The 19,598-nt window shown below is 41.0% G+C and overlaps 1 protein-coding gene across 1 annotated transcript in view; it reads right to left on the bottom strand.

The window, feature by feature from the left end:
* Positions 1–305: 305 nt before the first annotated feature.
* The window catches only part of LOC115421529 (filamin-C-like), a 30,631-nt gene continuing 11,338 nt past the window's right edge, over positions 306–19,598 (bottom strand). Inside the window, 32 exon segments of the mRNA XM_030137455.1 lie at positions 306–1,001; positions 1,484–1,586; positions 1,589–1,676; positions 1,678–1,700; positions 2,121–2,339; positions 2,426–2,602; positions 2,712–2,844; positions 3,632–3,747; positions 3,914–4,051; positions 4,149–4,418; positions 11,358–11,606; positions 11,721–11,843; positions 11,935–12,087; positions 12,180–12,383; positions 12,526–12,690; positions 12,801–12,974; positions 13,065–13,193; positions 13,349–13,489; positions 13,572–13,671; positions 13,773–14,014; positions 14,129–14,152; positions 14,243–14,432; positions 14,523–14,679; positions 14,864–14,987; positions 15,081–15,409; positions 15,531–15,693; positions 16,480–16,653; positions 17,011–17,608; positions 18,114–18,376; positions 18,488–18,605; positions 18,688–18,777; positions 18,779–18,858. Of these exon segments, the coding sequence (XP_029993315.1) occupies positions 812–1,001; positions 1,484–1,586; positions 1,589–1,676; positions 1,678–1,700; positions 2,121–2,339; positions 2,426–2,602; positions 2,712–2,844; positions 3,632–3,747; positions 3,914–4,051; positions 4,149–4,418; positions 11,358–11,606; positions 11,721–11,843; positions 11,935–12,087; positions 12,180–12,383; positions 12,526–12,690; positions 12,801–12,974; positions 13,065–13,193; positions 13,349–13,489; positions 13,572–13,671; positions 13,773–14,014; positions 14,129–14,152; positions 14,243–14,432; positions 14,523–14,679; positions 14,864–14,987; positions 15,081–15,409; positions 15,531–15,693; positions 16,480–16,653; positions 17,011–17,608; positions 18,114–18,376; positions 18,488–18,605; positions 18,688–18,777; positions 18,779–18,858 (5,447 nt within the window). The 3' untranslated portion in view covers positions 306–811.

The following is a 19,598-nucleotide window of genomic DNA, read 5'->3' as shown; positions in this document are numbered from 1 at the left end:
TGTAGTTAATCTTCACTGGGGACAATGGAGGTTTTCTTTTGGTGAATTTTCTGCAGACATTGATATAGATGAGAGTTTGACTATGCTGCCATCTTGTGATTGCATCTGGACAAGAACATAACTGGGCCACTGAAACGTAATGTTAGAGGTAAATAAAGGGCTAAATGAGGATTTTATGTTCCCTGGGTATAAACCATAAGATAAATTGTATTGTTGGACCTGCTGGTATTAACATCAAGTGAAAACATCCAGAAGAACCACAGGAGGTTCGAAAATGTATGAAGAATATTGAAAAAATCCAAAAATAAGCAATTAAATCTTTATTAGGTCTGCAAACACTTACCAAAAATAGGTTAATATAACAAAAAAAACTTCTCATTCTTAAACAATACAAAACATACCATATCAAACTGTAATACTGCTGATTACTCAAACATCTAACATTCACATATTATACCATTTGTTTCCTAAATATCAGAGAGGAAAATGGGAATTTTCTGATCAGAGCAAAAAAATATCACTCAAACACTTGTAAAACACACTATTGACTTGACATTATTCTTAAGTTGGATGCATGTACCGAATTTTTCTTTGAGTTAATACAAAACTTTGGCACAAAACATTCTGTCACCAGGAAAAACTGTTAGCAAATGTCCTTGCAGGTTTTAGTGCATTTTGAGTACAATGTAATTTGTTGTAGAGCGAGGAACAGCGCCAGTAAAAACAGGTGTGTTTGATTGATGCGTGCAAAAGGAGAAAAGAAGTGGTGGTCAGTGGAGGAGGCTGGACCGGGTAATTGGTACAGTTTATTTTAAGGTACAACCACTTTGTAGGGGCTCCCGGGGACATTGTCATCACCCCATTTGATGATAACTGTGTAGCTGCCCTTGTCCTTGACGGTGTACGTGACATTATAGAGCTTGTTGCCCATGTGTTTAACATACACCTCTTCACAGGGTGCGTGGGGTCCGTGAACACCCACCATCAGCATATTGGTACCTAGAAAAAAGCAGTAAGATACAGATTGACCCACCAATAAGCACAAAGATTGTGCAGGAATAGGATATTTGTTGCAATCGTCAATATTTTTATATTAATAATGGATTAAATTAATGCATGTAATGACAAACCCACAGACAATCATCATCTAATTTTGCACTTCACCCCAGCTCAAAAGCCTTTTTAATGTATTTTAGTCAGTTTTTTTAATTTACAGCCTTCAACTTTAATGTTTATGGATCTCTTTTATTGTGCTCATAAAGTTCTCTTCCAGCACGATGTTGATTTACCTAAAAGCTATTACAAAGTCACTATAGCCTACCTGCCCACCCAGCACACAAACAAATAAGCAAACTGGATATGATAAAATAACCCAGTGACTACTGAATAAAGTCAGACACTAAGCCACTAAAAAAGACAAACACTTCAAATAAACTGTTTAGTATGTGTTACTAAAACTGAATATTTTGGTTCTAACCTCACTGCTTTGCTGCAGTCAACAGTAAAATTGTTTTTCTGGCCCATTACAGCCTTGGACAACCCGGCTCCACGGCAAACCACCTTGCTAGCATCAGATGCCAGTTGGCTGAAGTAGAAGAAGAGGAGCTGTAGGTGCCGCCCACTTTGGAAGTTTTGGGTAACAGTCTCCACAAGACAGAGGAAGTCTCATGGAGGCCTGTGTCCCCCTGACAACCGAGTGCCTGCAAGAAGACAGACAAGGTCAACTAGATCCAGACAGACTCGTATTGGCAAAACAAAGTACAGTGATGCTGTGTGCGAGGGAAGGTTTACTCCCACTTGTAAGTAGAAGGTGAGCTACTGCCAGAGGTCACAATTGACATTTAACATGACAATTATTTCAGTCTTGCGCATGTTTTTATGTTACATTAATAAATAATGTATTGTGTGTAGTGACAGGACTATTTCACTCCACTAAGCCAAGGTCAGCTTTTATGTAAGATGTACATTGAGTACTATGGCCAAGAATGACATAACATTTTCTTGACATCCATCCATTTTTCAGATTAACATTTGTTTCAAAATGGAAACACTTGTCGTCAGAGAACCACAGATCAGATGGAAGAATGACAAGTGACATGAATGACAAATGGCAAGCAGACCTGTGACTTTAGCTTTGAATGGGCTGCCGACTATGTGCTGTGGCCCGCCATATTTGATGGTGATGAGATAGTTGCCGGGAGCCATGGGCGTGTAGGTGATCTTATAACCATCAGGACACTCCCGACAGTCCATCTTGACTTTGGAGGGTCCGGCAATGTTAACCGACAGAGTGCCTGAGCCTGCATTACAGGTGTTGACGACAAACTCTGAAGGGACACCTGGGAAAAGATGATGAAAGCGGGAGGTTAAGTCAGACAAATCAGCTGATTTAATGCACATTCTGAATCAGAAGTAACGTGTGCACCTGTGGTCCCTCCCTGCAGTCCTGGGCCATGTGCAGTCACCATGCCTGGGTCTCCAATAAGCCCAGGGTCACCCACTCGCACGTTAAAGGGACTTCCAGGAATGTGGCATCCATTGAACTTAACATCTATGGAATGGACTCCATTCTCCCGTGGAATAAAGCGAATTGCACTCTTGTCTGAAAACACATATGGTGTTGTCATTTAGATTCAGGTTGATTCCAGCATAAAAAGGTTCTTTCTTCTGATTTCTACTGGTTTATTAGAAAAATTGAGATTGGTGTGTACCGCTGTCAAGGTCAGAGACGTAGCATTCCTCAGAAGAGCCAGATGGAGTGTGGACTTTGGCATCAACCACACCTCGAGCTCCATTGCGCTGCACCATAAATGAAGCTTCTTGGTTTACCTTCAAATCCTTCTCCTGTAAAATAGAAAAATATGTTCAGAAAATGTGTGTGTAAATGTGTGCCCATGCATCAAGTGACACAAAGTGTATGGCTTACCATACCTGAACAAGAATAGATTAAGCTGTTGGGTGTGAGGCAGAAAAAGGTCCAAGTTTATAATGAGGTGTTTAGTGTTTTTGTCCTACAGGTGGACATGAGAGTTACTATGACATTTTAAACACTGGTCTGATATCCCACTTCACCTGGCATGTAGTGATAGAAAAGCACTCTGAAGTGGCAGTTTAGAGGACTCAACATACCTGTTTTTTAGCGTTGTTGGCAGATGTAATGGAAAATGTAAAAGCAAATAAAATGGGCATCTCTGAAGTGGAGACCAATATAGCTGGCTGTCACGGGTATCTTTAAAAACTTTTTTATCTTCTGCTTACTTTATTCCTCTGTGTTCTTCTCAGACAGAAACAATCACACATATGAACCAACTGCCCACACATAGCACAGCTTATGTTACCCCATATTAGCAAGGGACAGTTAATCCAGCCCTTCATCATGGGCCAGCATCACAGTATTACAGTCACTGGATAAAGCTCCAACACTGGTATTCAATTACACTTGAAGGGCAAAGTGCTGTTAGATAGAGATATCCACTACAAATCAATCAAGTTAACACTGCTAATTATAAATTAATGCATAACACGATAGCTTATCAGAGTCAGGTTTATATATGTATTACTGTGCATTTTCTGTAAACCTCATAATTGCCGTTTTTTTTAAGTTTGTGTGTGTTTTCATAGGCTTTTTTACCTGAAGGCTTGTGACAGTAAGCCTGCGGGCCTCGTCTGACAGTGTAGCAATCGGAACAATGAACGGGCTGTCAGGGATGTGCTCGTTGTTGAACTTGATTGACACCTCGTAGTCACCTGGGGAGTCAGAGGCAGGTCGGTTACTTTCACCATCAAATGAACTGTAGAAAGTGTGTTAAAACCACTGGCAAGGTTTATTTAAACATTTAAAGCTACAGTGGCATAAGACATCAAGGTATTACTAATTACTCTATTTGACATTTCTGCACATAATAGAAGTTACCTGGTTCCTTCACCGTGTAGGAGACTCCACAAGAACCATCCTTTCTATCCTCAAAGGAGATTTCAGCTTTACTGGGCCCCTCTACAGCAATGGACAGACCACCAGCACCTGCTTCTCTGGTCCAGATACTGAATTCAGCTGATTGTGATCAAGGAAGATATGAAAAGGGGGTTCCTCAAAGACACACAATACCACGAATCTGCATAATCTTTAAAGCCATTTTCAGTGGACTTACAAGGAGCTCCAGCCACGCCTCTCTCCAGACCAGGTCCACCAGCATGAACCTTATGAGCTCCACCTTCTCCCATAGGCCCAACAGTAAACTGGAAGGGGCTCCCAGGCACATGTTGACCTCTGTATTTGACGTTGACTGTGTGGGGTCCAATTTCTTGGGGGATGAAGCGCACACTGTAGGTGCTGCTTCCTCCGTCCATGATGTCAGCATCCACGGTTTTTCCACTCGGGCTGGTCACCTGAGCAGTCATTGCCTGAGAGCCACTTTCAACTGGGAAAAACAACAGAATAAGTACATCAGAACCAACCAAGGTTTTTTCATTGAGCCTTGTTTAACCTCAGGATATAACCGTTAAAACAATGTTGATAAGAACAATAAATGATATTCTAACAATCTGTATGTACTACGCCCTGATTGAGATTCTGGCCAATTGTAATTATTGATATAAAACCACTTTCTTTGTATATCAGAAAGATGTCATTCCATGGCTTTGTAGTAAAATGACTCTTGTCTAAATGATTCTTAAGGTAACCTGTGTAGGTGAGCTCTTCTGGGGATTTGTTTGTTTATGTCTGTGGATTATTTATGGAAGTATTTCATATCTTAACCTTACATGTTACACCAAACACCTCCATCAATAAAGCATAGGGGAAAAATAAAAATAGGTGATTTTGTAACAAAACAACAGAATCAGTAAAGATAAGGGAATTAAAATAGAAAACAACAGAATCAGTTAAAACAAATCCAGATCAGAATGTTAGATTTAAACAAGCACAAAGTGGAGCTTACTAATACCCCTGCCCTTCCTGCTCATTGATACCCTGCCTATCCAGGGATTAATCTAGAATTTTAAATAAAAGGTCATTTAGTCCATGGGCCAGGGCCTCAAAAATCACAAATTAACACTTGAGGTGGCAAAGTCTATTTAGGATTTTTGAAATACTTCATGTCTGAGGGACATGTTTTAGTATGATAACCTTTTCTAAGTGGTAGCTTAATTGTATTTTTCCTGGCCATTATACTCACACCCAGTAATTAAAAAAATATGCGCCTATGTACATGTATCGGTACCTAAGGGTAAGTAGGAATGTGGAACATGTCTTAATCCATTTTATATCTACATGACCTAGGCTTTTAGAAAATATCCAGTTTAGGTGGGTGATTTAGCTTTCCATTAATGATAGTGCCCAAAATGTGTCAGCTTTTTCATCTATATAATATAGGGATATTATATAGATGTAAAAGACTGAGGGAAGGTGGATCAAGTCCCAACTTATGTTACATCACAACTAGAGAATATGGGCTTTCACAAAATATGTAGGTTAGGTGGTTGAATATGCATTACCTGGGTAGAGGCCTCAATGCCTTTGCTGCATACTTGGTTCAACTATAGGCTACAGTTCAGTAGAAGTTGAGGTGCAAGAATGTTTGAAGAAAGGTTTAACAATTTTATTTGTCAATATGACATTTGAAAATGATAAATATATTACAAGTGGCAGCCTTCAGCCAAAATGAGCCTTCAGTGAACCTAACTGTTGAGTGAAACATCAAATAGTGTCACTTTGTTTGAACAGGAAATGTCTAACATAACAAAAAATAATAACTACCCCAGTAACAAAATTTGTCCAAACTGTTTCTATTCATCAACGTCACTATAATCATATTCAACTAGATTGGCATTTACAATGCCTATCATAAGTATTTGCCCCCTTGGATGTTTTACCCTTTTATTGTTTTCATAAATCAATAAGTCAAGAAAATTTTAAACATGAAATTATAAATTTTCCAAATTTATTGGAAAAAAACTCTTTAATGTCAAAGTGAAAACAGAGTTCCACAAAGTAATGTCAATGAAACAAAAAACAATATATACAAAAAAATTATTGTTTGCATAATTTAAATTTAATGGTCTAATTCAGTAGAGGTCCATCCAATTGGTGACAATAGTCTCACAACTAGTGAAAAGAGGATCACCTGAGTGGTGTGGGTGTGTCTCAAGTGATTGAGGTACAAAACACTTGTGTCTGGACGGTCCAGACAGTGGTTGATCAGTATTCCTGGCTACCATTACATCGCGTAGACAGAAGAACACTCCAAGTAACTCAGGGAAAGGGTTATTGAAAGGTACAAGTTAGTGATGGATACAAAATTTTTTTCGAAGGCATTGAACATCCTTTTTCAGGCATGTCCAAAGTCCGGCCCAGGGGCCAATCACGGCCCGCAGTCAGATTTTATACGGCCCACAGCTTGGGTTTTAGAATGTATTATTTATGGCCCGCTTGGACCGTTGAACCGAGTACATGAATCATAAAAGGTTCAAAATGCAGTTCCTCCTTTCACCTCATGGTGGCAGCACCACTCTAACTCTATCTGGCTCTGTGACCTCGCCGTGAACCCTTTTCGCTAATTTCTAACCACGGCACCTGTAAATAAAAAAACAAAGTTGACAGTGAGGGCCGCCGCTTCCAGGAGAGATGGGACTTATAATTTTTTTTCACAGAAAATCAAGGCGATTGTGTTTGCCTAATTTTTCAAGAGACTGTTGTCTTGTTTAAGGAATTCAATGTAAAGAGACACAGGCAGACAAAACATGCTAACACATACGACAAGCTAGCAGGGAGTGAAGCAAATTCAAGCTGCTTTAAACTCAACAGTGACTCTTCATGTGAACCTGGAGTTCGATGAATTCGCCACCAAGGCAAGCTACCAAGTTGCCAGGTTAGTTGCCTCTAACTGCTGGTGTTGTGTACTTGTAGATGTGACACAAAATATTACTTTCTGAATGATTTTGTGAAAGACAAGAGTAAGAGTCATATGTTTTCATCTTAAATGTTAACAGACTTTGCATTACTGAGTAATATATGAGTAATGATTACTCATATAAGTACTGTTTAAAATGAATGTGGGGTTAAGATTTTTACCAACTTGGAAGTTTAAGATACTCCACACAGTTTGTTCTATGTTATCTGACTCCAGATGTAAAAGGAAGGCAGATTTTTTTTTTTTTTTTTAATTTGTTCAGACCTGAGTGGCCTAGATTTAGTTACATTGCCATTTAAAAAAATGATATTGTGACAATGAAAATTAAATTGTTGTAGAACAGCGTTTTTATATGTAATTTTTACTGTTTAAAAAACATCCGAAGGGACCGCTGGCCCCTGGCAATCTCCACATTATCAGATCTGGCCCTCTTGAAAAAAAGTTTGGACACCCCTGTCCTTTTTAAATGGTACTCAGTACCTAGTCTAGGCAACACTGTATTAAGAATGGTTTTGGAAATCATAAAAGCCATATTTAATATTCAGCTGTCTTAAACTGCTTTCATCACATACCTGCATAACTTGTCAATATATACCCATTTCTGTTGAAGTTCTTGTTACATAAAACAGGTAAGATAATGATAATGGCTTGATAATAATGCCTACCTTGCTTGTGGGGGGAAAAAAAGCTCATCTTGTTTTTGAAAAGTTGTGGTCAATGGTAATTTTTCATGAATTTTCACACAGCTGAGACATAGCACATATTACAATAGGCAGGAAGATTCACCTTATGTGTGCAATTAAGTGCGATGGCAGAATCTGGATTCGAAACTACAATAGCAGCCGTTGTTGTTCTGTACTATAGTAAATGCTGGATGTTGGGCTGCACGATTAATCGATTTTAAATCGAAATCGGATTTTTTTAATTAGGACGATTTTTAAAAAAGGGAAATCGTAAAATCAATTTCATCTCTCTCGTGCCTCCGGGCCGCGCGCTTGCGGGCTACCGTAGGCTCTTCCTCTTATCAGTGACAGCAGTCCGTCACAGAAGTCCGTGTAATGACCGGACTTTGTTAATGAGCCCGCAGTACTTATAGCAATGTAAGCCGTGGCTTCACGCACGGATCCCGCAACTGAAATATAAGTGCATGCGGATCACTCATCTTCTGTTGTTCCGGATCCGTACCCAGTGGTGCAGCTTGCCATTAGGCAAGGCAGGCAGCTGCTTAGGGCCCCTAAGCCAGCAGGGGCCCCCAAAGGACCAACAGACTTGACACAAACAGTCTAAAGAATAAGTTCACTACACAGTGGCAGTGAGAAGGTGCAGTAACAACTAGCTGTCTCAAATTCTCTGAAGGGGACCCCTGTGTCCAAATTGCCCCTCCCCCACCTGTATGTATGTGTGTGTGTATATATATATATATATATATATATATATATATATATATATATATGTGTGTGTGTGTGTGTGTGTGTATGTATATATATATTTTTTTTTTTTTTTTTTTTTTTTTTTTTTTTTTGCTTGGGGCCCCAGGGGACCCTTTCTGCACCACTGTCCGTACCGTACTGTCTTCTTCCGACCTGGGTCCGGGTCTCGGGGTCAGCAGCCTCAGCAGAGGAGCCCAGACAGCCCTCTGCCCACACACATCCATCCGCTCCAGGGATAGAATCCCCCCAGCATGTCCTGGGTCGGTCTGTTCCACGCACAGATCCCCCAGTTTAAATAGAACTGCATGGGGATCACTCATATTCCGTGGTCCACACACGCACAACTGATGCCTGTCACTGACTTACATTAGTATCACTTCTGTGAGCCCAGATACCCCAAAAAGAAAAAAAAAAAAAACATTTTTTTTAATAATCAATTTAGTCCTCTTACTTGCTAAATTTTTTATTCACAAATGTAAGTTCTGTAACACAAAACTAAATATTATTTATTTTTTGAAAGATGTTGAACTTTATTTAAAACTGTTGGATAAATCTTGAAACAAAAAGGCTATAAAAAAAAAACATAAGTATTTGCTCTGATTTGGACATTGTATTATAGTGTATTCCCCCTGACAAACTTATGTTATTTCCTTGTTGTATACATTGTTTGTATACTCTACTTCATTCAATAAAGAGTTAATTAAGAAAAAAATAAACTTCTGTGGGTTCATCACATGATACCATCGCAGATTTGAGGTCAGAGCAGTGCCTTGCATTGTGGGCTGCTCACGACAACGACATGCTGACTTCTGTTGTCTTTTGTAGTTTTACCCAAAAATCGAAATCCAAAATTGAGTTTTTAGAGGAAAAAAAATCGGGATTTTCTTTGTTTTGCCAAAATCGTGCAGCCCTAGCTGGATGTATATTCTTTCTTTTTTAAACTGCAAAGTCATGGAGTGTCCAATCATTATGGTTCTGGTTTCACCAGATCTATATCTGAAAAGATATCCTCCCTAACATACCTGTTTTTCAGAGGCGATTTCTCAAAGACTGCAAGGGAAGCTTAGCTTCCCCTAAAATTATGAAAATTAAATGGTCAAATATGTACGGTTGTGTTGACATTTCATTGACTACAAATCCTACAATATAATGCACGTTTTGGCCCTGCCCCATGTCCCCGTCTCCTATCAATGTGTGATTGATGTTTGTTGCAGCACGGGAGGGTGTACGGGTACAATGCCGCTGTTGCACCACGGGAGGGCGCTATCGTACAAGGCACTACGGGTACAATGCCGCTAGTGTTAGAACACGTTCATGTCAAAGATGAGTTGTTCAGAATCAGTTTTATCACAAATCAACGGACTCGATGTTGTTAACTTCTCATACATTCCTGTTGCACTGTTTTCTCATACGATCTATGGTCAACGCACTTGCCCATAGAAGCTCAGCACCCATGCACTTCAATGGGACTTCATGGAACAGTTTTTTTCATTGCCTCAAAACCGGACGGTAATTGGATGAATGCCACGATGTTGTCCCACCCCCAGGACGCTCAGCATCTCTGGGGGTGAATGGAGCTGTGGGTGGACCTCAGCTGGGCTGGACGCTGATCTTCCACATGCTGATTGGAGGATCAGTCGAAAGGCTGAATCCCGTTTGATTGACAGCTATTTTGAGATATACTCCTTCACTTGACAGAGTTCAGTTTAATACTATCGTGCATTCTGCTTGTGAAATCGAGAGAGAAACCACCACGAAATTACTTGCTCATTTCTTGCACTGTAAATACACAAATACACAAATCAAGAGGAACGGAGGGCCGAATTTATGTTTAAATAACTTGACAATTTTTTTGATGAAAGCAGACAATGAGCTTCCCCTCTCTGAAAGACGAGCAGCCGCCACTGCTGTTTTTAGAGATACACATTACATATAAGGATTTAATCAGTGCAAAAAAGTTTTTTTCCCCAACATGAAGGATAATATCACAATAATATCTAATATCATATCAAATGATGGTAAATCTGAATAGCCCTGATTGTCCTGAAAAGAACAACATATAGCATGCATGGTTATCTCTGAAATTGAACTTCACACAATGGGACACAGACCTACTGTGTAGGTCCAGTGATTATGGCAAAAACAATGATTGTGGGGGGAAAAAAATGGGTAAAGCTACTCATTTGAAATGGTTTTCATGCCTCTTTGTACTTATATGGACCCTACAAACAAATTAGTACAAGTGAAATTTTGCCACCTTTGGTGTTACCAAATTCTTCTCTGGCCCACAGACTAGTTGTAAATTAGATTAAACTAAATTTTTCATTTTGGGTAGTCAGTTAAACCAAGACAAAATTACTTTGCCTAAGTCTTGACTTTCAATCTCTTTTAAATGAAAAAAAAAAAAACAAAAAATTTAAGAATTGAAATTTTGTGTCATTAAACTTGGCATTGTACCTCTCCCGGTAATAAAGAAAATGTGTGTCAAATTTCAAAAGAATCGGGTTAACAGCCTTAGAAAAATCAGTTGGACACATTTTCTAAGTTCAAATTTTACATTGTGTTTTTTAAATTCCAAAAACTTAAATTCAGCCATCATACTGTGCGCTGCACCTCTCCTGGTGGTAAAGAAAATGTGTGTTGAATTTGAAAAGAATCATGTGAATAGTCTTCGAGAAATCCCATGGACATAAATCTCAGATGGATGGATGGATGGATGGAAAGACTATTAAACAGATGTGTGCCAAGTGCCATGTCAGATTTAGTAAATGCTCCTAATTTTACAAAACTGTGTAAAAATGATCCACATAAACTTCATGAATGTCATCAACTCTGTCGAATGTTAAACCAATTAGAAAAATAGTGAATGTGGAAAGTTTTCCTAAATCAGTTGAAGTGGTATTTAAAGTCAAATTTGTAAGGCATTATTGAATAAGGTTCTTTCATACTTTACAAGACACTTTTGGACAGTGAGCAGGATTTTACAAGTCGTACACGAGGTCTAAATGTGGATTCTCACCCTCAGGTCTGGCGGTGATTCCTGCAAAGCTGCTGAGACTCTCTCTACCCATGAAGTCTCCAAAAACGTCTCTGAACGGGCTTCCTCCTCCGCCCACCTGAGTGCTCTCCTCCACTCGCACCTCCCTCTTGGTCTCCCCGCCTCGGGTTTTGCTGATCTCCGTGCGCTCTGTGCGGGTGTAAGTATGGCTACTGCGGGTGACTGTCCTGGTCAGCCTCTCCTGAGCCGACACCATCTGAAACCAGTTTCCTGCAGTGACGACAAATCATTTAGAATACTAATGAATGTGTAGCCGGTGTATGTATTTGAATGACAAAATCAGCTGCTGTTCTCTACTCACTGCTGACCAGCTTCTGAACTAACCTGGGATTTTAAGGTTAAGGCCACATGTACTGCCCACGGAAGCAATGGAAGATGCCTGCCTCTTTCTTGTAATACTCTCTTTGATCCTTCCTTCTCCGGTCACCTTCACTGTGAAAGGACTTCCTACATGGAAAGATCACATTTTCAGTAAATCAAGCCCATTTATTCAGGAGTAGTGCGGTATCTGAACATTTTCAAAGCAAAATATCCAAACCTGGGATGTGCTTTTCAGCAAACTTAATGTTAACAGTGTAACTTCCAGGTTCTGTCGGACAGTAGGTCACTCTACACGTCCCATCCTCTACATCTTCACAGTTGATATCCACTTTGCTTGGACCCTCAATTGACAATGCTAGCCCTCCATAGCCTAAAAGAAAGAGACAAGCATAAAGAGTAATGGAGCTTTTATTGCTTAAAATTTTCCTGGTTGTTGATTTAAAAAAAATGCACAAAACTTACCTGCATTTCTAGTATCCACAAAGAACTCAGCCATTTCAAAAGTGTGTGCTTCCACCAGGCCTTTTCCAAAAGCTTTGACCCTACTGGCCTCGCCGATTTCTGATTGGCCAACCATGATCTTGAAAGGGCTGTTAGCAACATGAACGCCATTTTTTCTCACACTCACTTCATGCTCACCCACCTCCTTGGGAGTGAAAGAGATACCTGAGACAGAAAAAAGCACCATTAACAGAAAAATAAGAAATAAATCCCTCAACAACCAAATATATTTACAGAATCCAGCAGTGTCTTATCTCTGTTCTACTTTTTCTATGATTTTGTGCATCTGGCAGAATGAGTTTCTCACCGAGGTGTCTGTTGGGCAGCCTCTTCAGCAGGCAGGGTTCCTCATTGCCCGATGGAGCTCTGATACTGGCAGTCAGTGAGCTCAGATCGGTCTCTGTGATCTTCAGTGAAACATCAGCAGATGTCCCGACATTCAGCTGGGATGTCCTGGTTATAGAGTCATCCCCTTGACATGAAAATGCAATATTTATATTTTATACACCCACTATAAATAATATCAACAGTAAAAACCAATTACTTGAATCAGTCTATATGGTAAACAGTTCACTTTCTCACCAGTTATCTTAGCAGTAAAGGGACTGCCAGGAATGTGCTTGTTGTCAAACTTGACAATAATATTGTAGTCTCCAAGGGCAGTTGGCAAGTAGGACACAGTGCAGGTACCATCTTTGTTGTCTTTACATGTGATCTCTGCTTTAGAAGGACCCTCCACTGCCAGAGACAGACCACCTGAAAGGAAAACAAACCTGACTTTTCTTCTTCTTGTTTTTAAATGTATATACACATACACTAGGAATTACTAGAGAATGCAAGTTGTACCCTCTCCTGCATTCTTGGTGACCACAGTAAAGGTAGCGGCCTTGTTGACCATGCCGTAACTCAGACCGGGACCATATGCAGTCACCACTCCACTGTTCACAGCATCTACGTAGAACTGTAGAGGACTCCCTACAAGAGTCAATCAAAGAAAAGAGCAATGAGACACTGGACTATTCAACAGATCTACTGCAAATTGATCCATTTGATAAATTAGGATTGTTTGAGGAAAAATCTTTCTTTCAGATTTTGTTTTAGGATTTTCTACACTATACTGTGTTGCTGACCTGGAATGTGATTGCCATCATATTTGATGTCCATCTCATGCAGGCCTCTTTCCATGGGCTGGTACTTGATTGTGATGGTTCCATCCTTATTATCGGTGATATGAGGGCGGGCAGTTTTGCCTGAAGGCATCCGCACCTCACCTAGAAATGACAATAGGATGATTAACTTTCAGCAATGGGTGTCTGCACAGTTTTCTTTCTGTGTGACTGATGTTTGTCAAACCTGTGATTTCTCCTTGTTGTGGTGTGAAGGGAACGAGAAAGTTTACAGGACGGAAGAGAGGATCCACAGTGTCACGTGGAACAACTGGTTCATTTGTGGCCTTGAGAAATGAGAAATAAAGGTTGGATTTTACTATATCTTAGAGAAAAAGTTGCACCTTAGCTGAATACAACTGCAGCATCTGTTTAATAGTTTACTCACGACTACATGGAAAGGGCTCTTAGGGATGTTCTGCCCCCCAAAGCGGATGGTAATAACATATTTCCCAGGTTCAGGGGCTGTGTAGTAAATGTCAAAGGTTCCATCATGATTCTCCACCACATCCATATCCAGCTCCATCCCCTGTGGAGTGAGCACCTTACAGGTCACCTTGCCTTTCCCAGCAGCCTTGGCATCGACAGTGATGACCGTATCCTCAGAGGCCTGCAGCTTCTGAAGGCTTGCTGTTAAAAAAACACAAGGACAGGGAGGTGATATCCAATGGTAACAAAAACCTACATAAATGTAATGATACTTTCAAGACTTGGTAGAAAAGAAGCACAGTTTTGGTTACTTACACATGCCCCGTCCTCCAATAGAAACTGGAGAGAACAGATAAATATTGACATACACAACTACAATAGAATATTTTTATTATTAGACCCATTAATTATCCACACTGGCCTTCCTACCTGTGAGCTGACATTTGCTGGCATCCCCAGTAGGCAGGGACTGGATGCGGTAAGGAGAGTAAGGAATCTCATCTCCTCCATATTTAATGGTGATAGTGTAAGGGCCCGTGGAGTCAGGCACATAAGACACAGTGTAGGTGCCATCCCTGTTGTCCTGGATGGTTGCATTCTTTGGCCTTCCTTCTGGATCCTGTCAATGAAAAATTATTAGTTATTAAAGATGCTGACTAAAAGGTGCAGCTCAGAAAATGATACAGTAGCTGTGTAATGCAGCACCCACCAGAATCTGCACCGTAAGCAGTCCCTCCCCAGCATCACGGGCATCGATGGTGAATTCAACGGGGAGACTTGCAGACACACCTTTGGTGTCTAGACCAGGACCGCTGGCGCGCACTTTACTGGCATCATGCCCAGGCTGAGACATTACCTTGAATGGACTGTGGATGAAGGGCAGAAAGAGAGGTGAAATTATTAAATTCAAGCCTTCAAAAGACAGGCATGGGAACAGACAATCTGCTGAGCTTCACTTTCCTCTGAAGAAAATCTGCCAGACGGAGCAAAGCTTTAAATAAGATAAAACTGCACACACTGCCGAGCTTGGATGTTTCTTTATATTTGTACCTGTGTGGGACTTCCTGATCTGCATATTTGACAGCTACAGTGTAAGGACCGTCCTGGGCTGGTGTGTAATGAACAGTGTGCGTTCCATCACCATTATTCTTCACACCAACTGGCTCTACAGTACCTGGAAACATGACATTATGGAGATGACATACTGGCTGGTATTTCAATTTAGAGCAAGTACATTTTATTTTACACTTGTAGAGTATGTTTTCACCTGTTGGGCCATAGATTTTGACATCCAGTGGAGCCTGTCCAGCCTGGGTACAATCCACAGTGAAGGTCTGAGGAACATGGGCCCTCACACCAGCGCCCAGACCTGGACCAGAGCATGTCACCTTGCTGGGATCCACGGGGTCCTTCACTTGCACGCAAAATGGGCTGCCAGGGATCGGGTGACCACCGTAGTTGATATTCACATCATAATCTCCAGGAGTGAAGGGGACATATTCCACACTGCAGCTGCCATCTTTATTGTCTTTGCAGGATATCTTTGCCTCAGAGGCTCCTTCAATGGTCAGACCCAGGCCACCTGTACCAGCACCCCTAAGAAAATGAAATTTAACTTTTTAGCATTTTTCCCTCAAGGAAATCATGTTTAAATACTAGAATATTTTCTGTGCATTTAAGCCACCACATGCTGTGTAACTGTTTGATCCAATTGTACCTTGTCTCCACGGTGAAGCAGTTGGATTTGTTGGTGATGCCTCCCTCCAGACCTGGTCCATAGGCACGAACCCGCGTTGGATCACATCCCTCCACCACAGAAACTCTGAAGGGGCTCTTAGGCACAGGTGCTTCATCGTACAGCACTTCAATCAGATGCATTCCTGCATACAAACATGTATATTTGAGCTTATTATCTGCATGTTCTCAAAATAAGCAAACATTTTATACTGTTGCAACTTGCTTCTTCTTTTAAATTATAGTCCAGACAAATTCCCTTTGAGGGACATAAACATCTGTTTATTTATAAAAGATGCCATTTATAGCGCAGACATTCTGCTGAACATACATGGAATTACATCTGTTCCCTATTCATTATTCTGTTACAACATTTTTCTGACAGAGCTATCTCAGTAGGCCTATATGCAAGATTCACAGCCCCACTGGCAAGATATTAGAGCGCGTCTAGTAGTAGTGAAGTGCTCTGTGATCTCTTTGCTTTGTGTTATAGGTCTCTATTAATATCCCCTGTCATTCCCCTGCTCTATTGCTGTGTGCAGGCACCCTTTAGCACACATACCTGCCTGGTTAAGAGCTTCTGTTCCAGCACATACTATTTATAAAACAGAGTCTGTCTGCTTCTCTGCCTCCCTGCTCTCTGCCCCTCACATCATTGCTCCACTGCATCATTCTGTATTTATATCCCTCTCTCTCTCCTGTTCTGTCTTCTCCCACTCTCCTGCTTTATTCCCAGATGGCGCCCAACTCAAGCACCTGTTAGTGATTTTTCTGTCTGTATGCTCTTATTCAGACAGCACATCAATGTAGAATCCTCGTATCCTCAGTGGCCTTGGTTTGTAAATGTGAGTTTTGGATGTAGATTTTTTAATTGCTCTCATTTATTACTACTGAAAGACGATATCCATATTAATACGCTCCATGAATCTTACCATCCTCAAATGCCGTGTACTCCACCCTGTAGGTGCCATCTCCTTTGTCAGTGATATAGGTGTCTGTGTTGGTGCCAGAAGGGTTGATAATGTGAATCTTAACATGTTTTCCTCCAACCTTGTTGAGAGCACGGGCATCAACAATGAAGTGAGTTGTGACTTCTCTGAGGACTCCTTTAAAGAAAAAAAAATGCCCATCAGGTTAATTGTTGCCTGAGACACATTGAGCAGATTGAGCAAGATTTGTAGTGATGCATCTTTAAAACAGAGTCATAGCCTGTTAATGGAGCATTGTGATAGTGGATACATGCCACATAATAGAGAAAATTGCCAAAAACAACAGCCCGAACCTGGAAATGGTGTAAAAAAAGCTTTACATCTGAGGGATTTAGGGTATGTTTTTTTCTTCTTAACCGGATTATTAAATACTATGTAAGATATTTATCACTGCTTTTTGGTCCATGTGCATTCATTTTTTTTTGTTTGTATTCAAATTTTTTGTTTAAATTTAGAGTCTTTGTATTGTGTTACCTCTGGGCTCAACTCCTGGACCATAGACGTGCACCCCACTGGTGTCCACCGAGGGCTCAACCTGCAGCATCTTGGGAAACTGGGGAATCACATGGTCACTGTACTTGATGGTGATGGTGTGTGTGCCATGGAAAGGTGGGATGTACATGACAGAAAAGGTGCCCTCTGCAGTTTTCTGGATGCGAACTTCAGCCTTGACCCCAGTTTCTGACACAATCTCAATGGTGAGCTCACCGTCGCCTGCCCGGGTGCAGTCCACGGCAAAGGTGGCTGGTTCGCCTGCCTTGGCCTTCTCCAGGCCAGGTCCGCTTGCTGTCACCTTGCTGGGGTCAAAAGTTGGGCGGACCATGGCTTTGAAGGGAGAGCCGGGGATGTGGTGCTCAGCAAACAGGATGTTGATGGCGTACTCCCCAGCCTCGGTTGGTAGGTAGGACACTGAGCATGTGCCGTCACCGTTGTCCTGGCACTCAATCTTGGCCTCACAGGGACCTTCTACGGTAAGACCCAGCCCACCAGCACCAGCTCCCGTTGTATCAATAGTGAATGGAGCTTGTTTACCCACAGTGCCTCCCTTCAGGCCTGGGCCATAAGCTCGAACCTATAGAGAAACCCATCCATCAGTTTTAAAGTGCAATATCAATTAATATTAAAGAACAAACTAAATCTTTAATTTTATACGGCAGCACTTAATTCTAATAATTTAAGATCTTTCAAGATATTTTTTAATAAAAATAGAGCTGAATTTTTGAGCAAATCATCTAATTTATTACAATGCTGGTAACTATAAAGAAGTATGCATGTATGTAGTCCTATTCAGAAGTAGGTTTAATGTGTAGTGCATTAATTAGAATTCTACATTTTGCCAATATGTTCATCTAAAAGTATGAAGTAAAAAAGACAATTTAGTCAGTGGCAGGTTTAAAGATATGTAACAAAAAGAACGTCACTGGCCTTACTAAAAATTAATTAAAAGATAAATAAATGACATTTGAGGACTCCTAAGGCCTAATATTACAAAAAAAAAAAACGTTTTATGGACCAGCAGAAACCCTGTTTGTGAGGTCCCTGTGGACTAAGTGCTGCTCTACTTTGTGAACTTTTACCTTAGAGGAATCAGCAGGCATCATGGCTTCAAACCCATAGGGGCTTCCCATCACCGGGTTGCCATCATAACTGACATCAACCTTGTACTGCCCCTCCTCTGGGGGACTATACTTCACACTGTGAGTGCCTTTGGCTTTGTCTGATTCCAGCTTGCATGGGATTGGTCGTCCAGAGGGTGAAGTGATCTTCACACCTACATTACCCAGTCCACCAGCTCCCTTGGTGTTAACAAGGAACTCCTGATCCTTTCCGACCTCAACTTCTGCAGGACAAACATCACAATGCTTGAACTGATGGCGTTTTACTTCTTGTGTTACATTATTTAAAAGGATTATCAAACATACACTGATTAATAAACTGCTTTGTAACTTACTAGTGTCCAATCCCTCAACTTTCACCTTTCCGAGATCCAGAGGTGGTGCAACTGTGATGTGGAAGGGGCTTTTGGGAATGGGATCTCCTCCATGAATCACTGAAATTGCCATGTTACCCTAAAGAGCAAGAAAAAAATTGTGTGAAAAGACATGCACCCTGTTATGATGTAAATGGAGTTTGAACAGAAGCCTACTGTACCTGTTGAAGAGGTGTGTATTTGACGGTGTAGGAGTAGTCATGATTATCGATTATCTCAAAGTCACGAACCCCCTCTCCTGGGCCTGATGCTGGTAAAATGCACTTCAGGCTTGGCCTTGCCAGCTCCCTTTGTGTAGATGGTAAAGTGGGTTGGAGTGCCCACTTCTACTCCTGTAACACACACACATTTTGCCAGTGCTACTAGTTATTCCAGTCTAATCAAATGGATTTAATCAAATAAAAAGTAACAAGCTGGTAGTTTTAAAGGTGTGGGAGACTTTTGTGACCAGTTTTTCATCAAATCTGTAAAACCTCAGTCATAGCCTAAGTATCACGAATCTGTAAGTCTTTCTGTGATTACTCACCTGAATCTTTTGCATTACGGTGAACAATTTTGCAGTGCCATCCATAAAAGCCATAAAAAGACCATGTGTTTACAAACAGAGTTGGGAGGTAACTCAAGCATCTTCGGAATTTTGTCGTGATGTGCATTCTGGGAAGCGAAGGCTCGCACAGCTGCCTGACAGCGGCAGCACAAGCATATTATATTACATGGATGAAACAAACACGAAACGGCTGAAACACTGAAATGGCTGGAGGAATATGCATAGAGGAAAGGGAGCTCCTGCCATTTCCGCATCATGTCTTTAGCAGCTGCCACTGCCTGACAGCAGCGCGGACCAGTGTTTCCCACAATGCACGACATGACAAAATTCCGAAGATGCCCGAGTTACCTCCCGGCTCTGAATGTAAACTTATGGTTTGTTTATGGTGGATGGCACTTTGAAATTGTTCACCGTAATGCAAGAGATTCAGGTGAGAAATCACAGAAGGACTTAGATTCGTGATACTTAGGCTATGACTGGGGTTTTACAGATTTGATGAAAAATTGGTCACGAAAGTCTCCCACA

The sequence above is a fragment of the Sphaeramia orbicularis genome, chromosome 6 (assembly GCF_902148855.1).
Source record: "Sphaeramia orbicularis chromosome 6, fSphaOr1.1, whole genome shotgun sequence".
Lineage (NCBI taxonomy): Eukaryota > Metazoa > Chordata > Actinopteri > Kurtiformes > Apogonidae > Sphaeramia > Sphaeramia orbicularis.
This window is presented reverse-complemented; position numbering and strand designations above follow the sequence as displayed.